Below are 26,657 nucleotides of genomic sequence, written 5' to 3' on the forward strand. Positions count from 1 at the left end.
ATGGCTGAGTGGGGATTCAATCCCTGGTCTCCCAGGTCATAATCCAACACTGTAACACTATAGTACACCTGCACACAACTGGGACAGCTTGAAACAGGCTGTCAATAGGAGGTCCACTGGGGGTTAGAGGTTGTGAAGTACAGAACAATAGAGTAGAAAACAAATGCCAGGTGAGTCAAATGAAAGCAAGCAGCGTGTTATATATTACATGATCTCAGAGAGGCTCAACACGTAGAACAGTCAAACCTTGCAGCTTTCTCCATCATGGATTTGTGACAACTCTGGAAACTAACGGGGGAAAGTCCACTTTTACCATATAACAGTCATTTTGGGGCATAACCCCAAGTGGAATCCTGTAGGCTTGCATATGTGTGTGTGTGTGTGTGTGTGTGTGTGTGTACACACACACACACACACACACACGATCAAGCCATCTTAAGAACCTAAGAGCCTTCTGCTGGATCAATGCCCATCCAGTCCAACTGCCTATTCTCACAGCGGCCAACCAGATGCCTATGGGAAGCATGCAAGCAGGAGGTTAGCATGACAGTAGAAGATGCTTACCATGGTTAGTAGCCCATGATAGTCTTATTCATGAATTTGTCTAACCCTCTTTTAAAGCCATCCTAGTTGGTGGCCTTTGGAGGCAGCAAATTCCATAGTTTAACAAGAAGTGCTTTCTTTTGTCTGTCCTGAGTCTTCCAGCATTCAGCTTTGCTGGATGTCCAAGAATTCCAGTGTTGGGAGAGAGGGAGAAAAACTTTCCCCTACTCACTTCCTCAATCCCATGCATAATTTTATTGCTTCTTACTTGCCTTTTCCTTAATTAAGCTTAAAAGGCCTAAATGTTGTAACCTTTCCTCTATAGTTGCTCCACCCCCTAGATCAATTTGGTTACTCTTTCCTGAACCATTTCCAACTGTAAAACATATTTTTGGAGGTGAGGCAACCAGAACTATACATATTACTCCAACTGCACCACTGCCACAGATTTGTATAATTGGCAGTTTTATCTTCAATTCCTTTCCTAATTATCTCTAGCGTGAAATTTTACCTTTTTCACAGCTGCTGCACAATATGAAATATCATCTTGTTTCTGTTTGGGAAGATTGCGATATGCAAGGTAAAGTATGCACACACAGTGCAATTCTATATGTGTTTACTCAGGAGTAAAGTCCTACTGAATTCAATGGGCCGTATTCCTATGCAAGTGTGTATAGGATTGCAAAACAAATCTACCCTGCTCCTCCCCAAAAAATTCTGGAGCAACTTCTGGCATTGCCAAATTTTTTATATCATACAGTTGCTTGATTCAAAAAGAGTAAGATTGATTGCACTCAGGTTTATTCAGTAATAGTGGAAAGTGTCCAACACAGTAAATGTAGAGCTGGTTCACACATGCATCACTTGATTTATCACTGCTTGATTACCCAACTCTGACTGATGGCTATATGTGTGAACTGTCTTATCTGAATAATGGACCAATATCCCAATGCATCCGTCTTCTAATTTGCATAGGTCCAACGTACCTTAGAAACAGCCACCCCTCCCCATTGTGTGATCAACACAGGGCACTTCCTAAACAATGAAATCTCTATTTTTGAATCAGCTGCCAAGGATGTAGAGAGAGCCATTCTTGGTCATAGTTGGTGCATTTTTTTCTGGGGGGGGGGATGCAGGGGTACACATACCCCTAAACATTTTGTGAATCTAAGTTTAGCCTCATTGAGGGGCAGTATTTCAATATGAGTAGGAAAATGAGAGTACCCCTAAACATTTTATTTAGAAAAAAAGCACTGGTCATAGTTATACAACACCTCTTCCTTAGTGATTCTTCCATCCTAACCTAAGCACTTGTTGTTGTTGTTGTTGTTTAGTCATTTAGTCGTGTCCGACTCTTCGTGACCCCATGGACCAGAGCACGCTAGGCACTCCTGTCTTCCACAACCTAAGCACAAGCCTACCTATTTATGTTATATTTGGGAGGGCAAGAGTTAAGGCTATAGTGGATGAAGAGATGTCTGAATGAATTTTGTTTTGCATTGGTAGGATATTATAATACGTTTTCACATTCTCTTTTATATTTAGTGTTACTTTCCAAGAGCCTGTAAAATGGGGTGGGGTATACATTTTCGTGAAAATGTGGCCATAAGTTTCAAAACATTGCATTTTGCCTATTTCTCTTATATCATACACCAGAGGAAATGGCACTAGCTGCCTTATTTTGTTTTGGACATACCTAATATCTATATTTGAACCAAAATTGCCAAAGATAATATTCTATTTTTGGAACTAATGCAGTTTTTATTACAGCTAAATTAAATTAAGACAGTGATGTGAATTTCCTCACAAGCTATTTCATACTTGGATACCCTTGAACTTTACTGAATCAGAGCTAAAAAACAAACGTGCAGATGAAATTGTTGGATTGGTATTTGGAACTTATTGGCTACTGTAATTCAAGCCTTAGTTTAGTGCAGGGCAATTTCCAAAAGTATTCCTTATAAAGGGAATAGATGGTCAAAAGCTTCATCTTCATTCATTCACGATTAATAAATGTCATTTGTCAAATATGAACATTTGCAAATGACTAATAAATATTTTTATGAAAAAACAAGTCTACCTGAAGTGGGATTATGCTTAATATATTCTGTGCACAAATAAAATATATTTTATTTAAACTATTTTGTCAAAAGTGAATAAATGCAATATAAATATGCAGGTATCTTTAAATCCTTCAATCATACACATTCCACTATCATACAACTAGCAGAACTAAACAAAGGGTGTATAACAAGCAATACACTTCGTTATTAGTTCAAATCCGTTAGTTGAATCGCATGAAACTCTCTGTGATGTCACCAATGCAGTATAATCATTGACAAAATCAACCGGGCTACCACAGTGAACAGGAAAATAAGGGCATGGGAAAATAAGAGCAAAAGAGGAGGGGGGAAATGGAATTTAGAATAACAGAATCAAAATACTGCAAATGTGCTAACACGTCCTGAAATCCATGAAAACAGGAGATAGCTCTTGACATGTAAAGTAACAAGCAGAGAAATGTGGGAAATATATTTAGTTTCAGCCCTGTGCTATTTAAATAATATTTTGAAGGAATGAATTTGACAGTGTATTTGTCAATACTCATGTAGAACTTCTAAAGAATCATCATATAACAGAATACCAGTAGAGCCTGTAAATGAGCAAGAACTTGGGATTTTAACAATTGTGCACCTTTCTACCTTAAGGAAATAAGAGGCACAGTGAAAATTCCCAACGTGATCCCAAGGACTTGGGATTCAAGCTGAAATGTTTCTATTCTTGAGCTACTAAGATATTTTGAACTTCCATTGCCAGGAGGTTTGGCATTTGCAGAAACAACAAATTACACCCAATTTTGCTGAATGATATACAGAGGAATACAATCCGAATCATTCATTTAATTTAAAACCTGTGGTGAGATTTAAGACACCCATCCACACACACTGTATCTCATGTGATTACGCCAGTATACATCAAACCCCGGTAATAACGATTCATATCCATATATGTGTATATGCTTTATTGCTACCTTTAGCGGGATTAAAAGCAGTATATCAAATTTTTCAGTTGTGCTCCTTTTATTAGCTTCTTACCACTTGATCAGCTGATAGAAGCAATAATGAATACACACACACACACATATCCACACAGACTGGAGTCTGCATTTGCGTGTTCTATCTTAAGAATGTAATATTTCAAAAAACAGCCTAAGCTTTGGGGAAAAAACCAATTACAGAAACAGCATTAAAAATGCCAAGCATCGGGCAGAAGCAATTCTGGATCAGTTTAAAAAAGTGATTGATGAAACTCTAATCTGAGCTGAAGGAACAGTTTCACGACAAGCTGTGACCATTCCACACACTTCATTAGCTGCCATAATTAGCCTGGTGTTTCAATTTGTTAGAACTGGTGGGGACAATTTTACTCAGAATACAAACATCAAAAAGCAGGGTCTCTCCGACTTCAGAAGTGGCTGATGAGAGGCTTTCTAGTCTTTCTGTTAACTAAAAGATTAATTACAGCTGATGGGAGGCTGTACTCTGATTGTCACTCTGTCTATGTACATTACTTTTAGCATTAGAAGAAAGACATGGTTGACACTGCACTGCTCAATCAAGCAGCTTCACATCAGGGCACCAAGTCTGTTTTAATATGCATGGTCTTGTATTGTTTGATTGACTTGTTCTCTACTTCTCCAGGTCCCAAGCTCTGTCACCAACTAGATTGTACCAACAGAACAGCAGGTTACGCAGTGGCATGCAGGGCAGGTATAATACTTAGGACATCATTATTCCATTCCAGTACACACACACACACACACACACACACACTGTTCCTTATTAATATATCACAAAGCTTCACTTTACTTGTCCTGCTCTGCGTAAAATGGCAAAAATATAATCTCCAGTCCTGCAAAATGTAGTCTTTTTTTACAGAGAGGGGCAAGCAATTTATGCTAGGACAATCCTTTCTCATGTGGCACAAAACCATCTTCACAGATACAAATGTTCATTAACTGACTAGGTTTTCCATGCCTTTGCATTCTGGAAAGTCACAAAGACTTGACAGAAATTTGGGTACTTTATTCTGACCGTTCAAATTTGATCGCTTGTCTGGCTTTTTGTGGAGCATGAACCTAAAAGGTACCATCTGAGTTGAAGTCTGGAGCTATTATTAACTCAGCCTTGGTGATGAGCTTCCCTTTCTGCACAGCCTGGAAGCACCACCCACTTCAGAGAACCTGCCTTTAACCAGCAGAGGTAAAGAATATACGTAATTGCAATTATCTAATTATTATGTAGAGTACACAATAGTAGTTAACTGCTACTAGCACTACAATCCAGACCACGACACACCCAGTCATGTCTCCCTTCTCTGTTGCTGGGCCCAGAATGTGGACCTTCTTCACTGGGGAAGGTTCATCTTGTCCCTCCTCGCTGGCCTTCTGACTTAGCATTAAAACCTTCCTGTTTAGGATGACATTGGTCTCCAGCAGATAGATGTTAATGCTTGCCAACCATAATTATTTATTATCTCCCTCTTCGTCTTTTTACTTTGTTTTTATTCTGCTTTCTGTTTTTATTATAGTTCATGGTGCCTCTTACTGTATATACTCGAGTATAAGCCAACCCGAATATAAGCCGAGACACCTAATTTTACCACAAAACTGGGGAAACTTATTGACTCGAGTATAAGCCTAGGGTGGGAAATGCTGCAGCTACTGGTAAATTTCAAAAATAAAAATAGATACCAATAAAATCACATTAATTGAGGCATCAGTAGGTTAAATATTTTTGAATATTTATTTCAAAGAAAAACAGTAAACTAGCTCTTGGAAAAGAGGGAAAGAGTGGAAAAGGCAGAGGCTGGTGGAAGCCGCGGCGGAGGAAGAACAAGCTGCTTTCGGGCTGCTCATTCCTCCTCCTCCGCCAACAACAGCCTCTGCCACTCGCAAGGGCAGGCACAGGAGCTGCACTTGGCAGAGCAGCGGTGACACGAGTGGCGGCAGCAAACCCTCACTCGAGTATAAGCCGAGGGGAGCCTTTTCAGCATAAAAATGTGCTGGAAAAGTCGGCTTATACACGAGTATATACTGTATTTTTAAAATGTTTTATCGCTGGTCTTTGTTGTCACCTGTTCTTTTTGCATATCGCTTTTATACTGCATCTTGCTACTTCTGTAAGCTGCCTTGAACTACATTTTTAATAAATTACAAATCCTTCATTCATTGACAATCACATATTTGAAGCTATTAGATCAAATTAATTTTAGCACAGTGCTCTTTTTGTAGCATTCAAAGAAATAGTGACGGATATCTTTCTACCAACAACAAGCACAACTTCAAAGTAGTTCATGGGCAGCTAGCCTGGGGCAAAACTTGCTGGAGACCATAGCTGGAGGGATGGGTCAAAGCTTTGCTGGCTAAAACCGCATTTCCCCCCCTAACCCACGATAGGTTTTCCTCTTTAACTGGTATCCTGATTGTTCACAGGTGACAACAAGCTTTAGCACATTTTGGTGCAACCAGCAGCACCCAAAGAACAAATCTGAATAACTTTGGGAAGAGGTGAGAAAGAGTTTGCAGTCTCTCTCTTTTGGGAGGTCTCCAAAAAATTCCTTGTTTGTTAACAGAGCATCAGTCTTGTTAACTATACATAAACTCTGCTATCCTGTAATCTCCGTAAAGAATTGTGTGGAAAATCTGCAAACTCTTTGACTTAGCAGTTATTAAAAGGTAGATTTTCTTCCCCTGCTGAAACAAGCTATTTGCCTGATTAAACATAGAAGATAGGTAACACAAGACATTTATCATGCAACAGACGAACGAAACGGGATTGCTAGTTAGACAGTTTAATAAGTGCCATCTAATTTTTCTCTACAGACTATATTTATTCTTCAAAGTCCAATAACATTATCAAAGCATGGCATTTTCCCACTGAGAAATTATAGAACTAAAAATAAGGTTTTATAAAATATAGAACTGGTTGCTTGACAATCCCTATTCAAATAGATTAGAAAGTGCTGACAGTGCCTTTTCTCATGTAAATAACTGAATGGCTCAATTTTTTTTTTCTAGTCACTACTTGAAATCATTCCTTCTGAATTATTTTCTCTGAGCCACCTTCAAAGGAGTATTGTTACATGGTTCTTGTTGCCCCCACATCCGTTCACACAGACAGGAATCCAAAGGTGCCACTGCACATGTGAAAGTCACTTCTGCTTTTATCGGCATGTGTGTACTTATTATATTTCAGAATGAGTTAATTGCCCTATGTTCAAGGTTTACCCAAGCAGTGTAATAAAATGTGTATGATGTTTGTTGATTCTCCCTTGCAGCTTTATAAATCCACTGTGCCACATCCCATTCCAATGCAAAGGGTCTCCCAGCCCTCTTGAAATGCTTTTCAGTGGCTCAGGGAACAATAATCGTAGAATTGTAGAGTTGGAAGAGACCCTGAATATCATCTAGTCCAACCCCCTGCGATGTAGAAATATGCAGCTCTCCCATACGAGGATTTAACCTACAACCACCTGTTTCTGTGATTTTTCCAACTCTAAAGTATCTTTTCTGAAGTGAGGTGACAAAAACTGTACACAGTATTCCAAATGCAGTTGTTGCACCACAGATTTGTATAACAGCATTATGATACTGGCAGTTTGATTTTCCTTTTCTTTCCTAATGATCCCTACCATGAAAGCTGCATTCTTCACAGCTGATGCACACTGGGTCTGCAACTTTATCAGGCTAGCCACTATGACCCGAAGGTCTTGTTCCTTCTAAGTGACCACCAGTTTAGACCCCATGTGTGAAACATATGTGTGAAACCGAGATTCCACCCTGCCAACATGCATCACTTTATACTTGTTACAGGTATGTAGCCATGTTGGTCTGCCATACTCAAAACAAAATAAAAAATAAATAATTCCTTCCAGTAGCACCTTAGAGAGCAACTAAGTTTGTTCTTGGTATGAGCTTTCGTGTGCATGCACACTTCTTCAGATATACTGAATTGCATCTGCCATTTTACCACCCAATGACTCAGTTTAGAGAAGTCCCTTTGGACCTCTTCATAATCCCTTTTTAACAACCCTGAACAGTTTAGGATCATCTGCAAACTTGGCCACGTCACTCCTCACTCTAAATTGCTTATGAACAGGTTGAAACACACAGGTCCCAATACCGATCCTTGGGGAACTTCCATTTCTGCAGCCCTCCATTGGGATAATTGTCCATTTATCCCTGCTCTCTATTTCCCATTACTTAACCAGTTCCTGATCCACAAGAGGATCATTAAAAACAACTAAACACTGATAGAATGAAAACTATATATATATATATGCATAAACAATCTACTAAAACCACCCAAATAATTACAATAAAAACAGCATGGCACCAGTCCTTTCATTAAAAGCGGTTAGTTCCCAAAGCAGGTTGAGACAGGACTTACCCTCGCAGAAGCCATGCTGGTTCTGCTTCAGCCAGGCTTGTTCTTCTATATGCTTGGCGGTTTTATCTTTTAACAAGATTTTTTGCCAGTTTTCCCAAGACATTAGGAAAACAGATAAATGTTATTTTAGTTTGGCATTGACAATACTAAGGTAAAATGTCTTTGCCATTATCAATGGAACTGCACCAGTTGTGCACAGCTAAATATTTTTCTTTTCAGCCTATGCAAAGAACTTGGTATCTGATTAACGCAACTGGCAACTCATAAGAGGTTTCCCCTTTCTTGATACCTAATTAATTGCCAATATTAATGAAATGAAACCATATTAAACAAACAGCTAGACTGGCTGTTTTGCAGCATGCTTGGATCATCAATTCATATATACAGACTTCTTCCTGGAATTGCAGTAGGATGGACTGTTGAGCTTGAAAAGCATATTTTATCCCAATCAGTGTGCAAAAGTAAAATTATCCATAACTAAGCCATGTTTCTCTGCCGTACAGTTTAGCTGTAATGATCCCCACACACTGCACTCTCACATCAATTATGATAATCATAATCACGGTCGTTAAGCTGAATGTTCATTATTATCAGGATGCTGGTGACAGCAGATTCAATCATCGGGTGCAATGGGCAGGCAGTCACAGTCCCACCCAAGTTTCTGCAGACAGCGTTGTGCCACATTAAGCCTATGATGTGTTCCACATCCCACTCCATTTCAAAAGCTGCAGACGGTAAAGGTCAACTTTATGTTCTGTGCAATATGCTTAGGTTCTCTAAATCAATTCTTTGGAGTACTGGCTATTTTTATGCTTTGTAGATAATAAAATTCTATTTAGGGCCAAATATGCATGTGCAAATAAGAAAAGGGGCAAGCATCTGTGTTGTAAGTCACCTATAATAGGGCAAATAGCAGAAAGCTCGACAAAGAATGCCACTTCCTTGTTTTCAAAAACAAGGACATACCAAAAATTACTGCCATTAAAAGCCAGATGTCTTAAAACGCATACGAAAACTAATTCCACTTCAGATTAAAGGCTGTAGGCTATAATTTCTGCTTCAGTGAATATTGAGAGACTGCAAGTGTTCTGACAACTGAAAGATTAGTTAGTATATCTGATCGCTTGTCTGTCCAGTTTCATAGGATCTATCAGTGTTGATTAAATTCATGGCATCTGGTGGTTTCTGAATCCTGAAACTTTGCAGTTGTAAGGGCAGTATTAGTCATTTGGAAGCTTTGAACCAAGGAAAATACTTTCGTCACGTGTAACATCTGAACAAAGCACATTATTTTACCTTACATCTTTCAGATATATAGATATATAAAGTTGTTGGTTCATCTAACTTTTAAGTTGATTTATAGTGATTTTAGTAATCTACGGTGTAATAATTCTGCTAGTGCCTCGGAAATATGAATATATGATCTTTGCCAGTGGTCTGCTATCAATTTCACTGCATGGACACAGCAATACTATGCCCCTCCATCTGAACTATGCCAAAATAGGCAACAAATAATGAACCTAGAACTGTCACCACCTTAGCAGCAACCACTAGTATGGTCGTACTGCTAGTTGCTCTCTGCATGTGCACCGTGTACTCAACTGGTGATAGAGAAATAAAAGCCTCCATTTTTTAATACATTGTGGCTCTATGTTCATTTTGGTTCAATAGACAAAGTTGTGAACATGGATTTGGTAGATCATTTCTATCCTAAATCAGACCTGTGACTCAGGCCCACGTCCTACTTTAAAATTTCTGCTTGGGTTCACAAAGAAGCTCACAATGCTATATAATTTTTTTTGAAAAAGAAATATAAAGCTGTTGCTTTTAACTTAATCACAATTTCCCATTATGTCAGAACCACAGGTGTGGGGAACTTTTGGCCTATCAGATGTTGCCCATCATCCCTAGCCATTGACCATGCTTGCTGGAGCTGATGGGAGTTGTAGTTCAGCAACATCCAGTGGGCTAAAGGTTCCCTGCACCTGGTCTAAACAAACCACAGTTCTCCGAGTCTGGACAAAATGGGGAACCACAGCTAGCTTAAGCGCAAAAGTGGCTTTCAATTTTCTCATTGTAGGTGGAAAAAAGGGAGAGGGGGAAGTACAATTCTCAGCGTGGCAGGAAATCATGGTATCTGTTATGTCTGAACTGGACCAAAGTGTGCTTAATCTCTTCTTAGGCTACAATTATTATTGTGTTGGTTCTCAAATTATGGTTTGACACTGTAGGAATGAGTCATGTGTCTGTGTGTGCACATGCCCTTTTCCTCTCTCCTGGTCCCACAAGCTCCTCTTCAATTAGTTATTTCCTAATATGATCAAAGCATAGTTTGCTCTTACATCAAACTGACAAAAGAGGGGTTACACATGCCCTCCAAACCAAGACTGGAAAACAGCTTCAGCTTCAAACCATGTTTTGCAATTTTAGTTTGAAGGGCAAGTACAAAACAGTTTTACCAGTGAAGCATCAAAATATGGTTTGTTCAGGCCAAATTGCAATTGAAGTACAGCATATGCATGGTGGGGTGGGAGCACGCAGTGGCAGAGGAACCCTCTCCAGCACCTGGGGCGGGACGCCGAGGGGTGGGGCAAACTGCCCGGTGACGCATGCGCAACGTCCGTACAGGCTGCCATGCATGCGCACTCTGTACGGGATGCCGCACGTGCGCACTCCTTACAGGCTGCTGCTTGCATGACGACCATATGGGCTGTGTGTGAGAGCCATCCCAGTACGGACGCCCGTATGGATGGCATGCGAGAGCGGCAGCCCGTATGGACACCACGCAAGCGGTGCCCATACTGACTGTGCGCGCCCTCGGCCACTCTACAGCTGGGGGGGATGCAAGGGCCATCTTGTCATCCCCCGAGTGGCACCCAGGGTGGCCTGCCCCCCACTTCGTACGCCCCTGGGAGCATGTAAGCACTGCTCTTTCCTATAGCATCAAACCATGATTTAGCATGGCATCCGAATGAAGCCACTATCAATTAGGTAACAAAAGCTGCAGTTCAGTTCACATTAAGGATGCTTAAATCACATTGCTTTCTATGGGATTTGAACTGCAGAACTGGAGTCCAAATAAGTATTTTGCTGCTATAGATTAATGCAGCTATGAACTAAAGTGGGTCAAAAGGTCAGTATCTTGGGCAGCAATTATTTGAATTTTATCATCTGACACTGTAAACTGTTAGTGTATCTAGTAGGCTGTAATCTCCACCTTAGGATGCTACAGACAAAATCATGTGCCAAGTGTGCAGAGCAATTTCTATGTAGTCTCTTTTAACTTGAGTCTACAGGGAGCTTACATAAAATCAGAATTTTTTTGCTTCCCCAAACTGACAGGAACTCAGAAAAGCAGCCGAGAAGCAATTGTTCAATTGTTTTCTTTCCATTTCATGCTTTGTGACTGATGATCTATATTAGTTCCGTTTTTAAACTTTTGACATCCTATCCCATATTGAATTCCTTCCACTGAACAGCTATTTATATATACAATGTTAAAAGTTTTGAGAAACATCAAGGTCTGTAGCAAGAGATTCTGAAATGAGATTTTGGCAAATCAGACAATTCTGGAAACGTCTGAACACAGCAATACATTTTCAGTCATGTTTAGTCATGAAAGAGAGAAAGTAACAGACAAACTATTTTCTTCTCTTGTTGTTACTGAAAGATCCCACCATTATTTTCTCCTTCTTTGCAATACAAACAGGGTTGGGGGGAAAGGTCACCCTTATTTTAAGTGATCCTCACAGGGAAAGGAAGCAAATTTAGGTCCCCAAACTGAGGTGTGAGCTCACCATTTTTTCAGGTGTGTGTGTTAAACTTTGCTGCCATTTGAGGAGGTGGGTTGTTCTATCCCTGAATGTAATCAAGAACAACACACACACAAAAACCAAATATCTCCACCTCTTCTTCCTTGCTCACTTCAGCCAGAAAGAAACAACCATAATTCTCCTTTTCATCTAACCCCCAACTTCTTGTTGACTTAATCACATTGATCCTTTAAATAATAGTATGGCAATGTTACCAACAACTGTGATTGCCCTATGCCTGCTTTCTTTAATGTACAGTCATACCTCATGTTGCGAATGCTGTGGGTTATGCATTTTCAGGTTGCGTTCTGCGCTAAACCCAGAAGTACCGGAACGGGTTACTTCTAGGTTTCGGCGTCGTGCATGCACAGAAGCACTAAATTGCTCTTTGCGCATGCGCAGAGGCACCAAATCGCTGCTGCGGGTTGCGGACGCTGCAGGTTGCGAACGCACCTCCCGCACGGATCGTGTTCGCAACCCAAGCTTCCACTGTATTAACAAAATATGTTTGAAACTCTTAATAGAAATATAAAAAACACAACAAAAACTAGGGTAACATTGTTGCATATAATTTGGGGAAGTGGACTTATGCTGTGTGTGCACGCATTGAGGCCCTTCTCTTGCTAGACTTCCCTGTTCATTTCAGTGCAGTGAAATGTTAAGCCTTTTGGTACAATCTCAAGAACTGATGTAAAGCGTTGAGCACCCTCATCTTTGAATGTTCTTCAGTGCAGAAAAGGGAAACTACCTGTCTTACAGAATGCAGCCCTAAGAATAATACTTTTAAAAATATATTATTGGTAAGTGGAAGTTTTAATTTCATTATGCCAAACCACCATAAGTGTGTGTGTGTGTGTTGTGATGTTCTTAATTATTGTGTACAAATGCTGCACTTATTATCTTCCTTATTGCCTTGAGTAGTAGTAGTAATAATAATAATAATGTTTAGCATCAATTTCAATATTTAGAGCAATATTTCTATAGCTTCATATTTACCTGATTTTTTAAAAAAGTAAAAGCTTATTCTTTTTAACAATTTCCATTTTTTTCTTTTTCTTCGATATACAACAGAGGAGTTTCGGTTCATATTTTACTCTCATGAAAGCACTGTATAGTTTCCCAATTCAGTGAGCTTTTATGTCATTTCAGTAGAAATTGATTTAGTGGAGTGGATCTGATTGATTTTGATATTTTTAAGAAGTCTACAAAGCTGTAACTTTGCTTTCGTTTCCCAACATAACTCACCTTATTTGTTATCCATTTCTCTGGGTGTTCTTCCCGGAAGTGTTTGAGCCCGTAACTCGATTGACCATATTTACTTGCTGTTTGGATTGATGGGACATACTTATCAACTCTGTGGCCTGAAAATGGCAAAAACCTGAAAGGTGAAACACATATATGTTTATTTTATATATCTTTTCATTCTACTAGTACAGGTCATATAAATCACAAGGGAACTGTACAATGTGGAAAGCATTTGTTTCAGTGCACAACCATTTTATGCAGCCATAGTCTATCATTGCTGTTACATAGTTAATGAATGCCCCCCTTTACTTCTCCCCGATGCTTTTCATTTTGCATAGTACAGCTGAAAGTAAATTACACAGGAGCTGCTTTATAAAAACTTCACCATCTCAAAAGAAATGATGGCAGTACAGGCAATGACCGATTTGTGCAGGGATTACATTCCTGATTCCCATGTGTGCTAGTAGAGCGTGCATAAGCCCGCTCCGCCCCACCCCCATTTTGCCCCCTTTTACAGTCACTTCCGGGTCACCATGATGTGCATAAATCAGCCGTTGCCTGTACAGTCTTCAACAACCAAAAGACAGACCGGTATAAAAATATCACCCTTTGCAAACTCAGGGACAGCTTCAGGTATTTGGTTTTCTAAAGCTTCAGACCAACCACTAGAGAGAGCTGATTTGGCTATGTGCCATGTGCTTCAGTTACTTCTGGTTTGGACTACTGCACTATGCTGGTCATGAGCTGGCCCTTGAAAAGTGTTCCCAACTTCAGCTGCTTCAAAACGCTGCTGCCGAAATTCTGATGATGATGATGACGATTACAGTGGTACCTTGGCTCTCGAACGTAATCTGTTCCGGGAGTCTGTTTGACTCCCGAAACCGTTCGAAAACCAAGGCGCGGCTTCTGATTGGCTGCAGGAGCTTCCTGCACTCCATCAGTAGCTGCAGAAGCCGCGTCAGACGTTTGGCTTCCAAAAACCATTCGCAAACCGGAATACTCACTTCCGGGTTTGCGGCATTCAGGAGCTGATTTGTTCAACATCTAAGCCATTTGGGACCTAAGGTGCCACTGTATTATAAATCTTGGACACTGTTCCTGAGTGGATCAGAGGCAGAATGGGGGTGGGGAGGGTGAGCTGGCTGAGAAGGGATGCAACTCAGTGGCCTTAGCATGCAGAAGGTCACAGGTTCAATCCCTGGCACTGCTGGATAGGACTCCTGCCTGAAACCTTGGTGAGCCAGTCAGTGTCGACAATACTAATCCAAAGCAACCGGCCACCCATGCACCTCCCCATTTCCTTCACTAGGAACTTGGTCCTGGTGGGGATTTCTCCCGTACCTCATCTATGGGTTCTGGAGACATGAACAGAATTCATTTTGCATCAAACTCCAATAAAACATCAGTGGTAAGCAATGTAACTACCCCTTGTCTTCAGGTGCGGAGGTGCAGGAAAGTAATTTGACATCAAGAAAAGTTCTTGCTAAGGGGAAAAAGTTGGTTGTTTGCTAATTAGGTGGGGCATCAAATAGGATACCATAATACTGTAGTGAGAATAGGAGCCAACTCCCAGGGGCTGTGGGGGCTTCAGTCTCCACAATAAAATATTTGAGGGGCAGGGCCCCCACAAAGTTGATGGGCATTTCCATTCAAATGGTATATGTGGGACTGTGTCATGTGATCGATTATGCATTGTGTCATGTGATCAGTTATGCGGGGCAGGGCTTACCTGGGCCTCCAAAATATTTTATCCAAGTTGGCACCCCTGGTAGTAAGAAAGGGTAATTACGGTGCTCCCTGAGAGTAAAGGCATTTATGAAAAAGACTCTGTGGGTCACACCCTAAATTGTTAGATCACTGTCTGTACCAGGAGGCAAAAATGTTATTGTTCCCAGATATCAGAAGGCTAAATCAAGTTTTCATTTCCCCCAGATGCTATATTGAAAAGTGTAAAATGAAAAAAGAGGCCCTTTAAAAAAAGATAGGAAACATTTATTTTCTTTTTCTTTTTTTTAAAAAAGCTTCCACTAGAAAGTTTTTAATGGTTGCGTACTACTTTTTGTGATGCCATCTAAAAAAAGAACCCCAATTTTCTTATTTTAACTGCTAAATTCTATTTTTAAATCCTCTACTGAAAGGATTTAATATTTCATCAACAGTAAATTATATCAATAAACCTTCCTTGTGGGGAAACAAATTGGTCTTTATTAGCATCTGGCCAGTCAAATTGCCCATAAAGAATTCAAAACCAAGGGCTCTTGAAAATTAACAAAACAAAAGCACAGAAGTAGCAGAGCTTTAAATTATACAAAGCTACAGAAGCATGTATATACTCATGGGGCAGGTGGCTTTCATATAAGACAGATTATAGCACTTCTAGGGCTAATTTGCACATGGGATGGACATCACACACAAAAAAAATTAATGTGGCCCCAATGTCCCTGAGTATACATAGGAGTTGCTGAAAGCCGGCTGCTCCACTTACAGTTTTTATCACTTCTGAATTGCATTTTAATAGTACATTTTTCTTTTGTTCAGACATGAAAGAAAATTGGCTCTCTCCAGGGATTGGATGATGACTGAAAGACAAGGCTAGTAGCATAGGAATTTGCCCACGAATGCATGGAATTTAGGGTAGTCTTAATGCTCAGAACAAGGTGTATGTAAAAATAACTTTCTATAATAAGGAATACATTGTTAAGTGCTGTAAAACATCAAAGACAATATTCCTGGTTTATAATAGAAATATATGCAGATTCCTTCGTTTATAGGATTCTTTCATTTGGCATTTATTAGTAGAAAGTCTTAATTTTATAACCCAGGAAAGCCTTGCATCTTGATAATAAAAGACATTGAGAATAGCCCCGATTCAAAACACAAATGTTTACAGAAAGTGAAGGATTTCATGATCTAATTACCGCATATATAGTGCCTTGCATTAAAATATATAATGAAATGGCTTCCATACTGACAGATGTACTAGGGTCTTAATATTGGATTGCTAGAGCAAAACAGCACAGGAACTGTATTTAAACCTTGAGCTAGGCTTTAGACAATCATAAAGAACTCAGACCTTTCTGTACAAGATTTGTGACTAACCTCAAGTTCTCAAGGTAGGAGCTCCTGTCATTTTAGAAACAAAACTGCTTGAAAATTGCAATACAAGAGAAATCAAATATAAACAATTCTGGTGATGGTGCACAGCGTCATTTGTGGCCTAGCAGTGTGTTTTGTGGTCATAATAAGATGGACCTCAAGGAAACAAGCTAAGATGGAAGGTTATAGGGTTTACTTCGTGGCCCTCAAAGAGAGCAGTTCAGTTTTGTGTGAGAGAGCAAGTGAGACTCCAGCATTACAGGTGAAACTCGAAAAATTAGAATATTGTGGAAAAGTCCATTTATGTAAGCAATTGTTTTCATTAGCTACTGGAGTTTAATATATGAGATAGACTCATGACATGCAAAGTGAGATATGTCAAGCCTTTGTTTGTTATAATTGTGATGATTATGGTGTACAGCTGATGAAAACCCCAAAGTTGAAATTGTTAATTTGGGGTTCTCATCAGCTGTACACCATAATCATCACAATTATAACAAATAAAGGCTTGACATATCTCGCTTTGCATGTCATGAGTCTATCTCATATATTAGTTTCACCTTTTAAGTTGAATTACTGAAAGAAATGAACCTTTCCACGATATTCTAATTTTTCAAGTTTCACCTGTATACCTCCTGCTCTACCAGTGCTCTCTTTCCAGTGCAAGAATGGAAGACTGAACTTGGTGGATGTACAAGCCAAGGCCTGAGCACCACCAGCTGATCCAAAAAGTCAATCCTTGTCCATCAGGCCCTATAAAGCCAGAGTCATAAAGCTTGCTGGTTAGTTTGACAACTTGTCTCATTGTGTGAGGATTCTGCCTAACGGTCAGTCCCCTAGTTTGGCCCATGCATCTACTCCTGTCCCTTCTGGGGCTTGATTGCTTACTTGGAACTTGAACCACCACCTGCTTTGGACTGCCTCCCTGCTTCTGACCCACTTGGACTGACAACCAGCTTCTCCTGGGTCCCAGAACCCAACTGTTTGGAACAGCCCTTCTCAACCTTGGGCCCCCACATGTTGTTGGACCATAACTCCCACCATTCCTAGCCAGCATGGCCAGTGGTCAGGGATGGTGGGAGTTGTAGTCCAATGACAGCTGGAGACCCAAGATAAGAAAGGGTGGTTCAGAAACTAAGGCCTAGCACTCTGATAAATAATTTCTTTGTCTGGATTAATGACAATCATTTACTGATAGGACCATTGTCCTCACCTGAGGGATGTTCCTTAGGGGGCATGAGGACAACACCAAGGCCCACCCACTACTGGCCGATATATACCATGAATGAGCACATGAACAGTCTAGAGGGAAGCATGCACTGTGCAATGTTATGTATTTTCTCTGCTGTTTGGCTTGTATGCCTGTTAGGTTTATTATATGCAGCCATTTGAGTATCAGGTATTCTTTGACACTTAGCCAGTATGCAAACTGTCACCCCAAGCGGTAGAAGAATCAAAGATTCTTGCTGAGTACCCTGGTAGGCTGCTACGTTTGGCCTATGGACCTGTATTCATTCTATGGGTTGAAAGTTTTGTGACCAATGCTAGAAGGAACTGTGTTGAGCCCTGCACAAGATAAGAGCACATTAATGAAATGGTACTGCATTAGCTTCAGCAGCACACGCACTAAACTATAAAAAGTGTCTGATTTTTGAAAGCATGTATTAAACGTTATTTAATTCCCATCCCTTCCAAGACAACAGGTCAAAGTCAATACAGTAGTTGTTTTCAGTCAACTCCCCTGTGCTAGATGTAATTTTATGTGTAACAACTGAAGGCTAAAAAAAAGAGAGAGAAAACGAGTTAGGTTGTGCTTAAAGTGCCTCTCAAGAAGTCATATCTTTAAGAATTATTATTTAAAAACTTCACATAGTCTTACATTGGCTATATTTCAGTTACAAGGGTTGTTTTTGCGCTGCCTGCATTATGTTTTCTGATATAACACTAATAATAATTGGGCTGTTTTGGTTTTAATCCTAGTCTGCAGTAGAAGTAAAAGCAGCAGACAAATGCTAGCCCACTTCTCGTATAAAGCAAAAGTAATGAGACCTCTTCTTTGCGGACACATTCTAGAACTTCTTAATTATATACAGACTTATTATCTATATCCCCAGTGTTATAAAGTACCAGAACTTCATTAGAAAAATTAAGCTGGAAAAATGAAGGCACCACTTTGTAAATTTCCACTGGAAATTAGCTAGAAGAGGCAGAGGAATACTGGATCAAAAGAGGGTAATCATGCTTAACTGTGCCCTAGAGCACCCGCATGTATAATACGATTTGCACAGTAACTACCTCTCCTATTACTGCTTGTTTGGAGTATTCTGTGTTAATGGGGTTAGCTAATTTAGTATTTTAACTTAAAAAGGCTCTGCTGATTAATAAATGTTGCACACTGTGCTAGTAATTAAAATAAATGGAAGAGTTACAAATAGAAGTTGAATTGTTAAGAAAACATTATCTGAAAATATATGATAATCCCTGTTTATCATAATACAATAATAGTCCAGAAAATATGCAAATTGCTAAAGTTGCAAAGCATCTGACAAACTAGACATAACTTGAAAAAAGTTTTAGATGTGTTAGATTTGCAAGGAATAACATTCAGTGCCTGTTTTCATAACTGCCCATGCTCTTCAAACTTGTAAATGCACATTCCAAACCTCAAAGACTCTGACTAAGTGAGGGCAACACATAACCAGAAGCCAGTTTCCATAAATGCATCTTTTGCTGTATTCGGGACAGTGCAGGTAAAGGGGTTCAGTGCATATGATTTCCAGAACTGGGTGTATATACCATGTTTCCCCGAGAATAAGACATACCCATAAAATAAGCTGTAGCAAATTTCTATGCATTTGCGCAAATAAACCATACCCCGAAAATAAGCCATATCCCGAAAATAAGACACAGTGACACAGCGCCTCTCTTAAGACAGCCTGGATAGGTGTGGCTATGCAGCATACCGACGCGGAGCGGTTAAAATAAGACATCCCCCGAAAATAAGCCATAGTGTGTTTTCTTGAGGGGAAAAAAATATAAGACAGTGTCTTATTTTCGGGAAAACACAGTAGTTCCCTACACTAGGTTAGGAGCCACTGGCACAGTGATTTGACAACACTGATTTCCTGTTCTGGAGGGCTGGTGGATGAAATCCAGGTCAAGTGAGCCCCATGGGTAGATTTAGGGTTCCTACACCTTGAGATCAACGGTATTATCAAAAGCGACAGTGTCAATAATATCTTGAGTTGCTGAACACACACATGAATCTGTATGTGGGTAGGCCATCTATCAAACAATTTGGGCGCTGTAAAAACCTTATAATTCTTCCTTTACCATATAGTCATAAAAGAGAGAATGATGCAAAGTTAAATTCTGGCACTTCCAAGCCTGGTACTTTGCCTGCACAGCTCCTGTTTAAGTTACTAACGCATGTTTATTTCAGTTTAATAAATGAAACTTGCGTCTATGCTTGCAAAAACTGTTGTTGGAAGTCTTGACCGGCCATACTGACGTGAGTATATGAAGGGTCTATTAAACTCCCTCAGCCCAATCTTATCAGGTAATCTTTATATTCAGAGTTTAGTCCAGGCTTCCTCAAACTCGGCCCGCCAGATGTTTTTGGCCTACAACTCCCATGATCCCTAACTAGCAGGACCAGTGGTCAGGGATGATGGGAATTGTAGTCTCAAAACATCTGGAGGGCTGAGTTTGAAGAAGCCTGGTTTAGTCTGTTAAAGGAAAACATTCCAGTTTTCAAGTACGTTTCAAATAGACAAGTTGCCTTGGCCTACAAGTATACCAAGTTTCAATGTTCCAGGTGGTGTGGAATTACCTTAATTATTTCTCAGATGCAGCCACAGCAAGGAAGCTATTATTGAACCATGCTGGGGTGGGGTGGGGTTGGGCAGGTACAGCCTGCTGTGAAAGCTTGCACGTATTTGGTGAAGAAGTAAGAAGCAGTGGAGTTCTCTTCTGGCCAGGAGTGTCTGATTTGCTTGACTAAGATCAGGGCTGTTCAGTGGCTTGTCATCTGAAGCGGCTAACCTAACTACTTAAGTGGGATTATTACAGAATAATAGCCCAATCCACAAATCAATCAAGATGAAATGGACTTGGTTTTAAACCGATTTAGCCCCATTGACCTCAACTCAGCTAAACAAGCTTAAATCCAAGTATTTCAGCTTTCCTGGGTGAATAGATCAGGGCCTAAGACATCTGAAAATCTTGGTCCACAAAATATGATGCTTAGATAGACTTATGCTTAATGTCTGCTTTTCAACTTTTCAGAATCAACAGCTTTTTTGAGTCTATCGAGCAACAGTAAAAGATATAAAAAGAAGAGGCACAGTGAAGCGAAAACAGGAGGGGAAAGCAAGCAACTTACACTTCATCATGCACACGGTTTCTCCACTCTTCTTGTTTAATTTTTTCTCTGGCAAGCTCCAGTGAAACGTTTGAAGCTGCCACCTGCACAGACTGTTCCAAAGGCTTATAGCGTTGCTGCAACACCTCAACAGGATCACGAAATGGGCCCTGAAAGGTACAGGAGAAGACATGCGTTCTGCACTGGGGCTGTTCCTCTTTGCTTTGATTTTTATTAGCAGCCTAGCACTGATGTCTCTGCATCTAAGGGTAGGCTTGTTTCTCTCTCAAATCTTGATGAAAAGCTAAATTTAATAGTTTTGGGTCCTTACCTAATCTTGTGATAATTTTCTATAGACAAGTAAGTGAGCTTTTATCAGACTGTAATTATATTAATATAATTACACATTTGCTGAGTTACCACAAACAGCGGAAGAAGTGATGAACCATATCTGAACCATACCATTCTAGACTTAGCAGGGGCTTATATGATTCAATATGCCTCCAAATTAAAATAAACACACACAATCATGTGAGGGAGAAGAGCCTTTTCTATGTTAGTTTTCTATGAGGATAAATAAATTGGGTGCTGGGTGGGCAGAATTTGCTATATGATCTGCCATCAACAATCTGAAGTGCTCCAGACATAGAAATGTTGACAAGCTAACATTATGTTTGTGGGAACCCAGACCATAGATATTTGGCAAAGGAAAAATCTATCCAGTGTTTTTTAAAAGGGTTACACCACATCTTGCCTTTAGGTAGTAAGTATGAATGTACCGTAAATATCATTAGCACTGTAACTCAATACAATTTACAGGCAGCTGACTTTTGCTGAGTTGCCAATTACAGCTTGTTTTCCTTTGTACCACTGTTGTTCTAACACTGAAGTAGTGAAACAATCTCACCCAAGTAAAGGAGGTGGGGCAACAATCCTAATCATGCCTCTTATTCTGAAGGATCTCTTTCTTTAAATAGGTTATCACTAACAAGCCACAGCTGGAGTTACTGCAAGAACTGAGTGAAGACTGCAGGGCTAATAAAAAGAAATGATTCACGCCTCATTTATGTTCACTTATGTTTTACATTAATAGAAACCAATAATAGGAACCAGTTACCATAAAAGTCACGGACCGTAAATAACACAAATGGCAAATAAGTATCATCTAGTACTTTTCACAGCTGGACAGAAGGATTGCTATATTTGAAAGTTGTTAATGGATTTTTATTGGAACTTTACTTTTTAAAGGCACAGCACCCCAATTGCCGGGTCTCCTGAAAAGAAGGAAGCAAGTGATCATAGCAGTTACTCATTGTGCCAGAACCCCCCTCCTTCACTTCCAGAAGGGTTATGCCAAGAATAAATTTATTTTATTGGGACCACTACAGAGCTTTTAAAGGTGTGAAAAAGAAATTAAAAAGTTTATTAGGTTTCACAGGAGTAATGAGTGCAATCAAGTAATTGACTCAAAATAATGCACATTATTTGCTTATGTTATCTAGAAATTTGCAGTTAAAAACATAAAATGGGGAAAAGAATTAACCACGATCTTATGTAGGTGATGATAGCCCTTAAAGCACAGAATGGGGATTCAGTGTAAACAGGAAAATAGAAGACTTACGTTGTTTTCCATTTCAAAGTTCTCACTTAATTCCTACCATCTTGCACCCCTGCTATGTTTTGCTGTTATGGGCACAATCCAACATAGATAAGACCATGCTTTACTGCAAAGGCATTTAAGTGCATGCGGAATTGCATTCTGTCATCAAAATACGGCAATCTCCTTAAGAGTCAGGGATCTGATGTGCACAAACCTGTAAGTTCTTTCCCCTTAATATTATGAAAAAGGGAACCTCTACACACAGAAAAAGAATGCAGAGTGGTCTCCACTGGAATGAATGGGGAAGTCCATGCTCACAGTAGCTTTTGATGTGTAAATGTTGCATACAATTTATATGGTGTAAATGTTGCATATAATGGCATTCCACTTTAAATCAATTTGCCTCTACACATACATTGGATGGAGAGGATGGGACTTTGGGATCATAGTTGATACCATGATGATGTCAACCCTACAGCTGTGAAATCTCACTTTCGGGGGTCATTAAATAAAACAGCTAATATCATAATGCTAATATAATGTCATTACCCCAAGCTATGATGTAAACATATGTGAAGTGCTGTGTGCAGTTGTGGTTGCCTCACCTCAAAAAAGATATGGTAAAGGTTCAGAAAAGAGTAACCAAAATTCTCAATAAAGTTCTGAATGATTTTTCATGGTGTGGAGAAAGTAAGTAGAGAAAGGTATTTCTCCACCTCTCATAAAACTACCAATTGGGAACCACTGACCTAGAGCATAAGATAATCAATGACTACTCACTATTGGTCACTGTATGAACAGGATTTTAGAATATGGTTTGATCCAGAAAGGCTCTGATTATGGTTTGGAGGCCAATTTTGGTAACTCAACCTGAGGTCTAACAACAGTATCTGATTCATACAACTTCCTGCACACCAGATGAGTGAAGTATCCTGATTGTTTCACTGCATTTATGGATGATAACTCAAATGATGCAAGAACCTAAGCCTCTGATCCTATCCTGTTTGCCTTGCATAGCAGGCCATAAGGGGAAAAGGAGAGAAAAAATAAAGCAATGTAGATGTTCTTAATTACCTTTAACAAAATGACAACTAATTTCACTATCTTTGTTTCCAGAGTTCTGTAATTCTATTTAATTCTGTGATACAAGTCAGAGATCTGACAGAATATATATTAACAGTATGAATATGTGTGTTACACACAAACACACAATATTTTCCCATATACTGCCTGAGAAAGCCAATGGATAGTTAAATGTTTAGTCTGAGAATTTGACATGAATACAAACTCTTGTTTTAACACTCTCCTTGAGCGCATTTTGGTATCTTAACACTCACATGGGGCCTAATGTGTAAGGTACATAAGTTTAATGTCAAATGCTGCTGTCTCCGAGTACTAAATCACAAGGATGGCTAGCAATTATAAATCCCTCATTGTCACACCACCAGACCACTTTGAGAACAGTGCATTCTGCTGGATTTTCATTCCAGCTGTTTCATCAGCTCAGACCAATGTCCTTTCCCAAACATACACCTCTAAATTGTGTTGTCCAGGGATTTAGCCGTGTGACTCCCATTAACATCAATGAGAGTCGCACAGTTAAATCCATGCACTGTACTTTGAAAATTTACTCCACAGTGTACATCCCAGGGCACTGAAAGGATTAAAGTATTATACAGTAAATTCCCTCTTCAATGTGCAGGGAAATAAGAAGAAGTCTTCTCTTTGTTCCGAAAGGCTTTCTTGTGTAAGTTTCTTTGTGTCTAAACTGGGGGGGGGGGGGGACGCTCCAAAGTAGCCTAAACAAGAGAAACTTAGCAAATCAACCCATAGTATAACTGGCAAATTGGAGGCTAGTGGAGATACTCCATCTACTCTAGGGAAGAGCCTAATTGATTTTAAATGGCCATTAACTGTTATAACCAATTTCTTTGAGTTCAAGTTTGCAGCAGGAAGTTGTTTCAGAAACAGTAGGATTTCCGCTTTGATTTTAAAAAAATTATGAGATCTTTACACAATATAGGTAAAGATGCACTCCTTAGAAATAATGTATGTTGCCTGTTCATTCTACCCCCCTGGTAAACTGATCTTTTAGTCAGTGGAAATTAACATTGCAACTCAGTTGGATCAGCAGCAAATGACATTCTAAGTGAACACTGTGTGAGTGGGAGGAAATAAAGAAAGATGAAATTGTCATCACTTCTGTTATTTTGATTCTGAGATTGAAAATGGTACTGGACAAAACCAATTTGAAACGCTGATGGGACTCCTTCTAGGTACTGGAGATAACTCAAAGTTTTGTGAAACCTTCACAGGGCACGCAGAGCTCAGGGCATGAAGGTACTGTCGTATTCTCTTCTGTGCTGTGGAATGCCCCACCAAAGAATGTACAGTGGTATCTTGATTCCCAAATGGCTTGGCTCCTGAACAAATCGGCTCCCGAACACCGCAAACCCGGAAGTGAGTGTTCCAGTTTGCAAACATTTTTCAGAAGCCGAACGTCCGACACGGCTTCCGATAGAGTGCAGGAAGCTCCTGCAGCCAATCGTAAGTTCTGCCTTGGTTTTCGAACAGCTTCAGGAGTCGAACGGATTCCTGGAATGGATTAAGTTTGAGAACCAAGATTCCACTGTACTCGTAGCCATCTCTGTGAGCAGGAACAGGGATAGTCCATTCTCTTCAATGCTAGGGAAAGTTCTGTGGTTTAAGTACGTGGAACTTTCTCCCACAATGGAATGAATGTAAAGTTCCATTCCCATTAAGGTTGATTAAACCAGATCTCCTGAATAAAACAACAATTGCAGTCTGAGAGCTATTATATACAGGGTATGGCTAACATCTTGCATTTTATGTGGCCATTTAAAACACATGGTCTCTCATAAAGATGGAAACAAAAACCTTTCAGTCATTTCATGAATGTTTGTCCTAGAATAACAGTCAAGAACAATGAAATCAATGGGATTAAACAAACACTCTGTAGCTGTGGCTATTATTGGGAGTTATTGATACACAATACCTGAGGTTTTTGTCTCCCAATAGGAGGAAGAGCTGGCTCTCGTTGGAAGCCAAAAATTTCAGAATAAGCATGCCAGTGGAGATTGACAGCATCCTTCTTGACCTTTTTCTTCTTGGGTCTCAAAGGTTTTGCTTTCCTTAATTCCAATTCCATTGGGTCCGGTGATTTCCTGTAGGGTGAGTTGTATATTCCTGCAATCTAAAGACACACCACCATTTATGTGCATTGCTTAAAAATTTCTCTAGTTTAGATAGCAAATCAAACAATGTATCATTTATTATATTATTTATGATAAATTAGTTATTACATGCTTTCAGAAGACAACCTCACCAAGAAAGCTGAAATGATGGAAGTATAACACATATTATACATACTTCTTTTAATATTTCTTTTATTGTTCATATACTGTTGTACACTGTGATATCCAATGTGAAAAGGTAAAGGTAAAGGTACCCTTGACCGTTAGGTCCAGTCGCGGACGACTCTGGGGTTGCAGTGCTCATCTCGCTCTATAGTCCGAGGGAGCCGGTGTCCGTCCACTGACAGCTTCCAGGTCATGTGGCCAGCATGACTAAGCTGCTTCTGGCAAACCAGAGCAGCACACGGAAACACTGTTTACCTTCCCGCTGAAGTGGTACCTATTTATCCACTTGCACTTTGACGTGCTTTTGAACTGCTAGGTGGGCAGGTGCTAGGACCAAACAATGGGAGCTCACCCTGTCGCAGGGATTCGAACTGCCGACCTTCTGATCGGCAAGCCCTAGGCTCTGTGGTTTAGACCACAGCGCCACCTGCGTCCCATATCCAATGTTAGTTGCACTTAGAATAGACCCACTGAAATTGATGAACTTAATTGACTCAGGTTTCATTGAGTAAGAGTACTACCCTGAATTTGACTTAGTTGGATATCACCCATTGGTACACCAACTGTTGTATGCTCTGAATTATTGACACAGGACCACAAATATATCCTGAATGCTGGATGCCGTCCCAGGAACTGCATGCACAGCACTGCTTCTGTACATTCAGTTTTCAGTACAGCAGGGGATGCTGCTTCCATGTGGTTCTTCATATGGCACTACAAGCATACCCAAAAACCTGCATCTACACATGTCACCTCAATGGGTTGGGATAGCTGTGAGTTGTGTAAGTCATCTGATCAACACAAAGAAAAATAAAAAAGGATTATTGATATGTTGTTCCAAAAGAAAAGAGCCATTTTAGAACAAGTGTATCGGCCTGTTGAAACAAGATTTATGCAGGTAGCATAATTATCTTTTTAACTGTTAAGAACTGTTGAATATGAGAAATGAAGAAAGCGTTAGAACTGAGCTGAAGCAGATGTAGAGTCAATGTTTATATTGTTGCATCTGCTGCTGATTTCTGGTTCCTAGGGAAACTTAAGAGTCCAGCTTCTCATAATGTATTAACCTCTTGGGAGTGAGAGGATTGAGTGCTCCTCAATTAGCTGTAATGCATTTTTCATTAGTGTGTCCCACAGGATAATTCAAACTCTTAGTGTCAAAAAGTT

The 26,657-nt window shown here is 39.9% G+C and overlaps 1 protein-coding gene across 1 annotated transcript in view; it reads right to left on the reverse strand.

Annotated features, from left to right (window-relative positions):
• Window positions 1–26,657, reverse strand: part of SPATA17 (spermatogenesis associated 17) — a 73,784-nt gene that overhangs the window by 12,506 nt on the left and 34,621 nt on the right. The window contains exons 7-9 of the mRNA XM_033144767.1: window positions 25,127–25,324; window positions 20,532–20,680; window positions 13,052–13,184 (exon numbers count right to left, since the gene is read on the reverse strand). Of these exons, the coding sequence (XP_033000658.1) occupies window positions 13,052–13,184; window positions 20,532–20,680; window positions 25,127–25,324 (480 nt within the window). The remainder of the gene's footprint in view (window positions 1–13,051; window positions 13,185–20,531; window positions 20,681–25,126; window positions 25,325–26,657) is intronic.

The sequence above is a fragment of the Lacerta agilis genome, chromosome 3 (assembly GCF_009819535.1).
Source record: "Lacerta agilis isolate rLacAgi1 chromosome 3, rLacAgi1.pri, whole genome shotgun sequence".
NCBI classification, from domain to species: Eukaryota; Metazoa; Chordata; class Lepidosauria; order Squamata; family Lacertidae; genus Lacerta; species Lacerta agilis.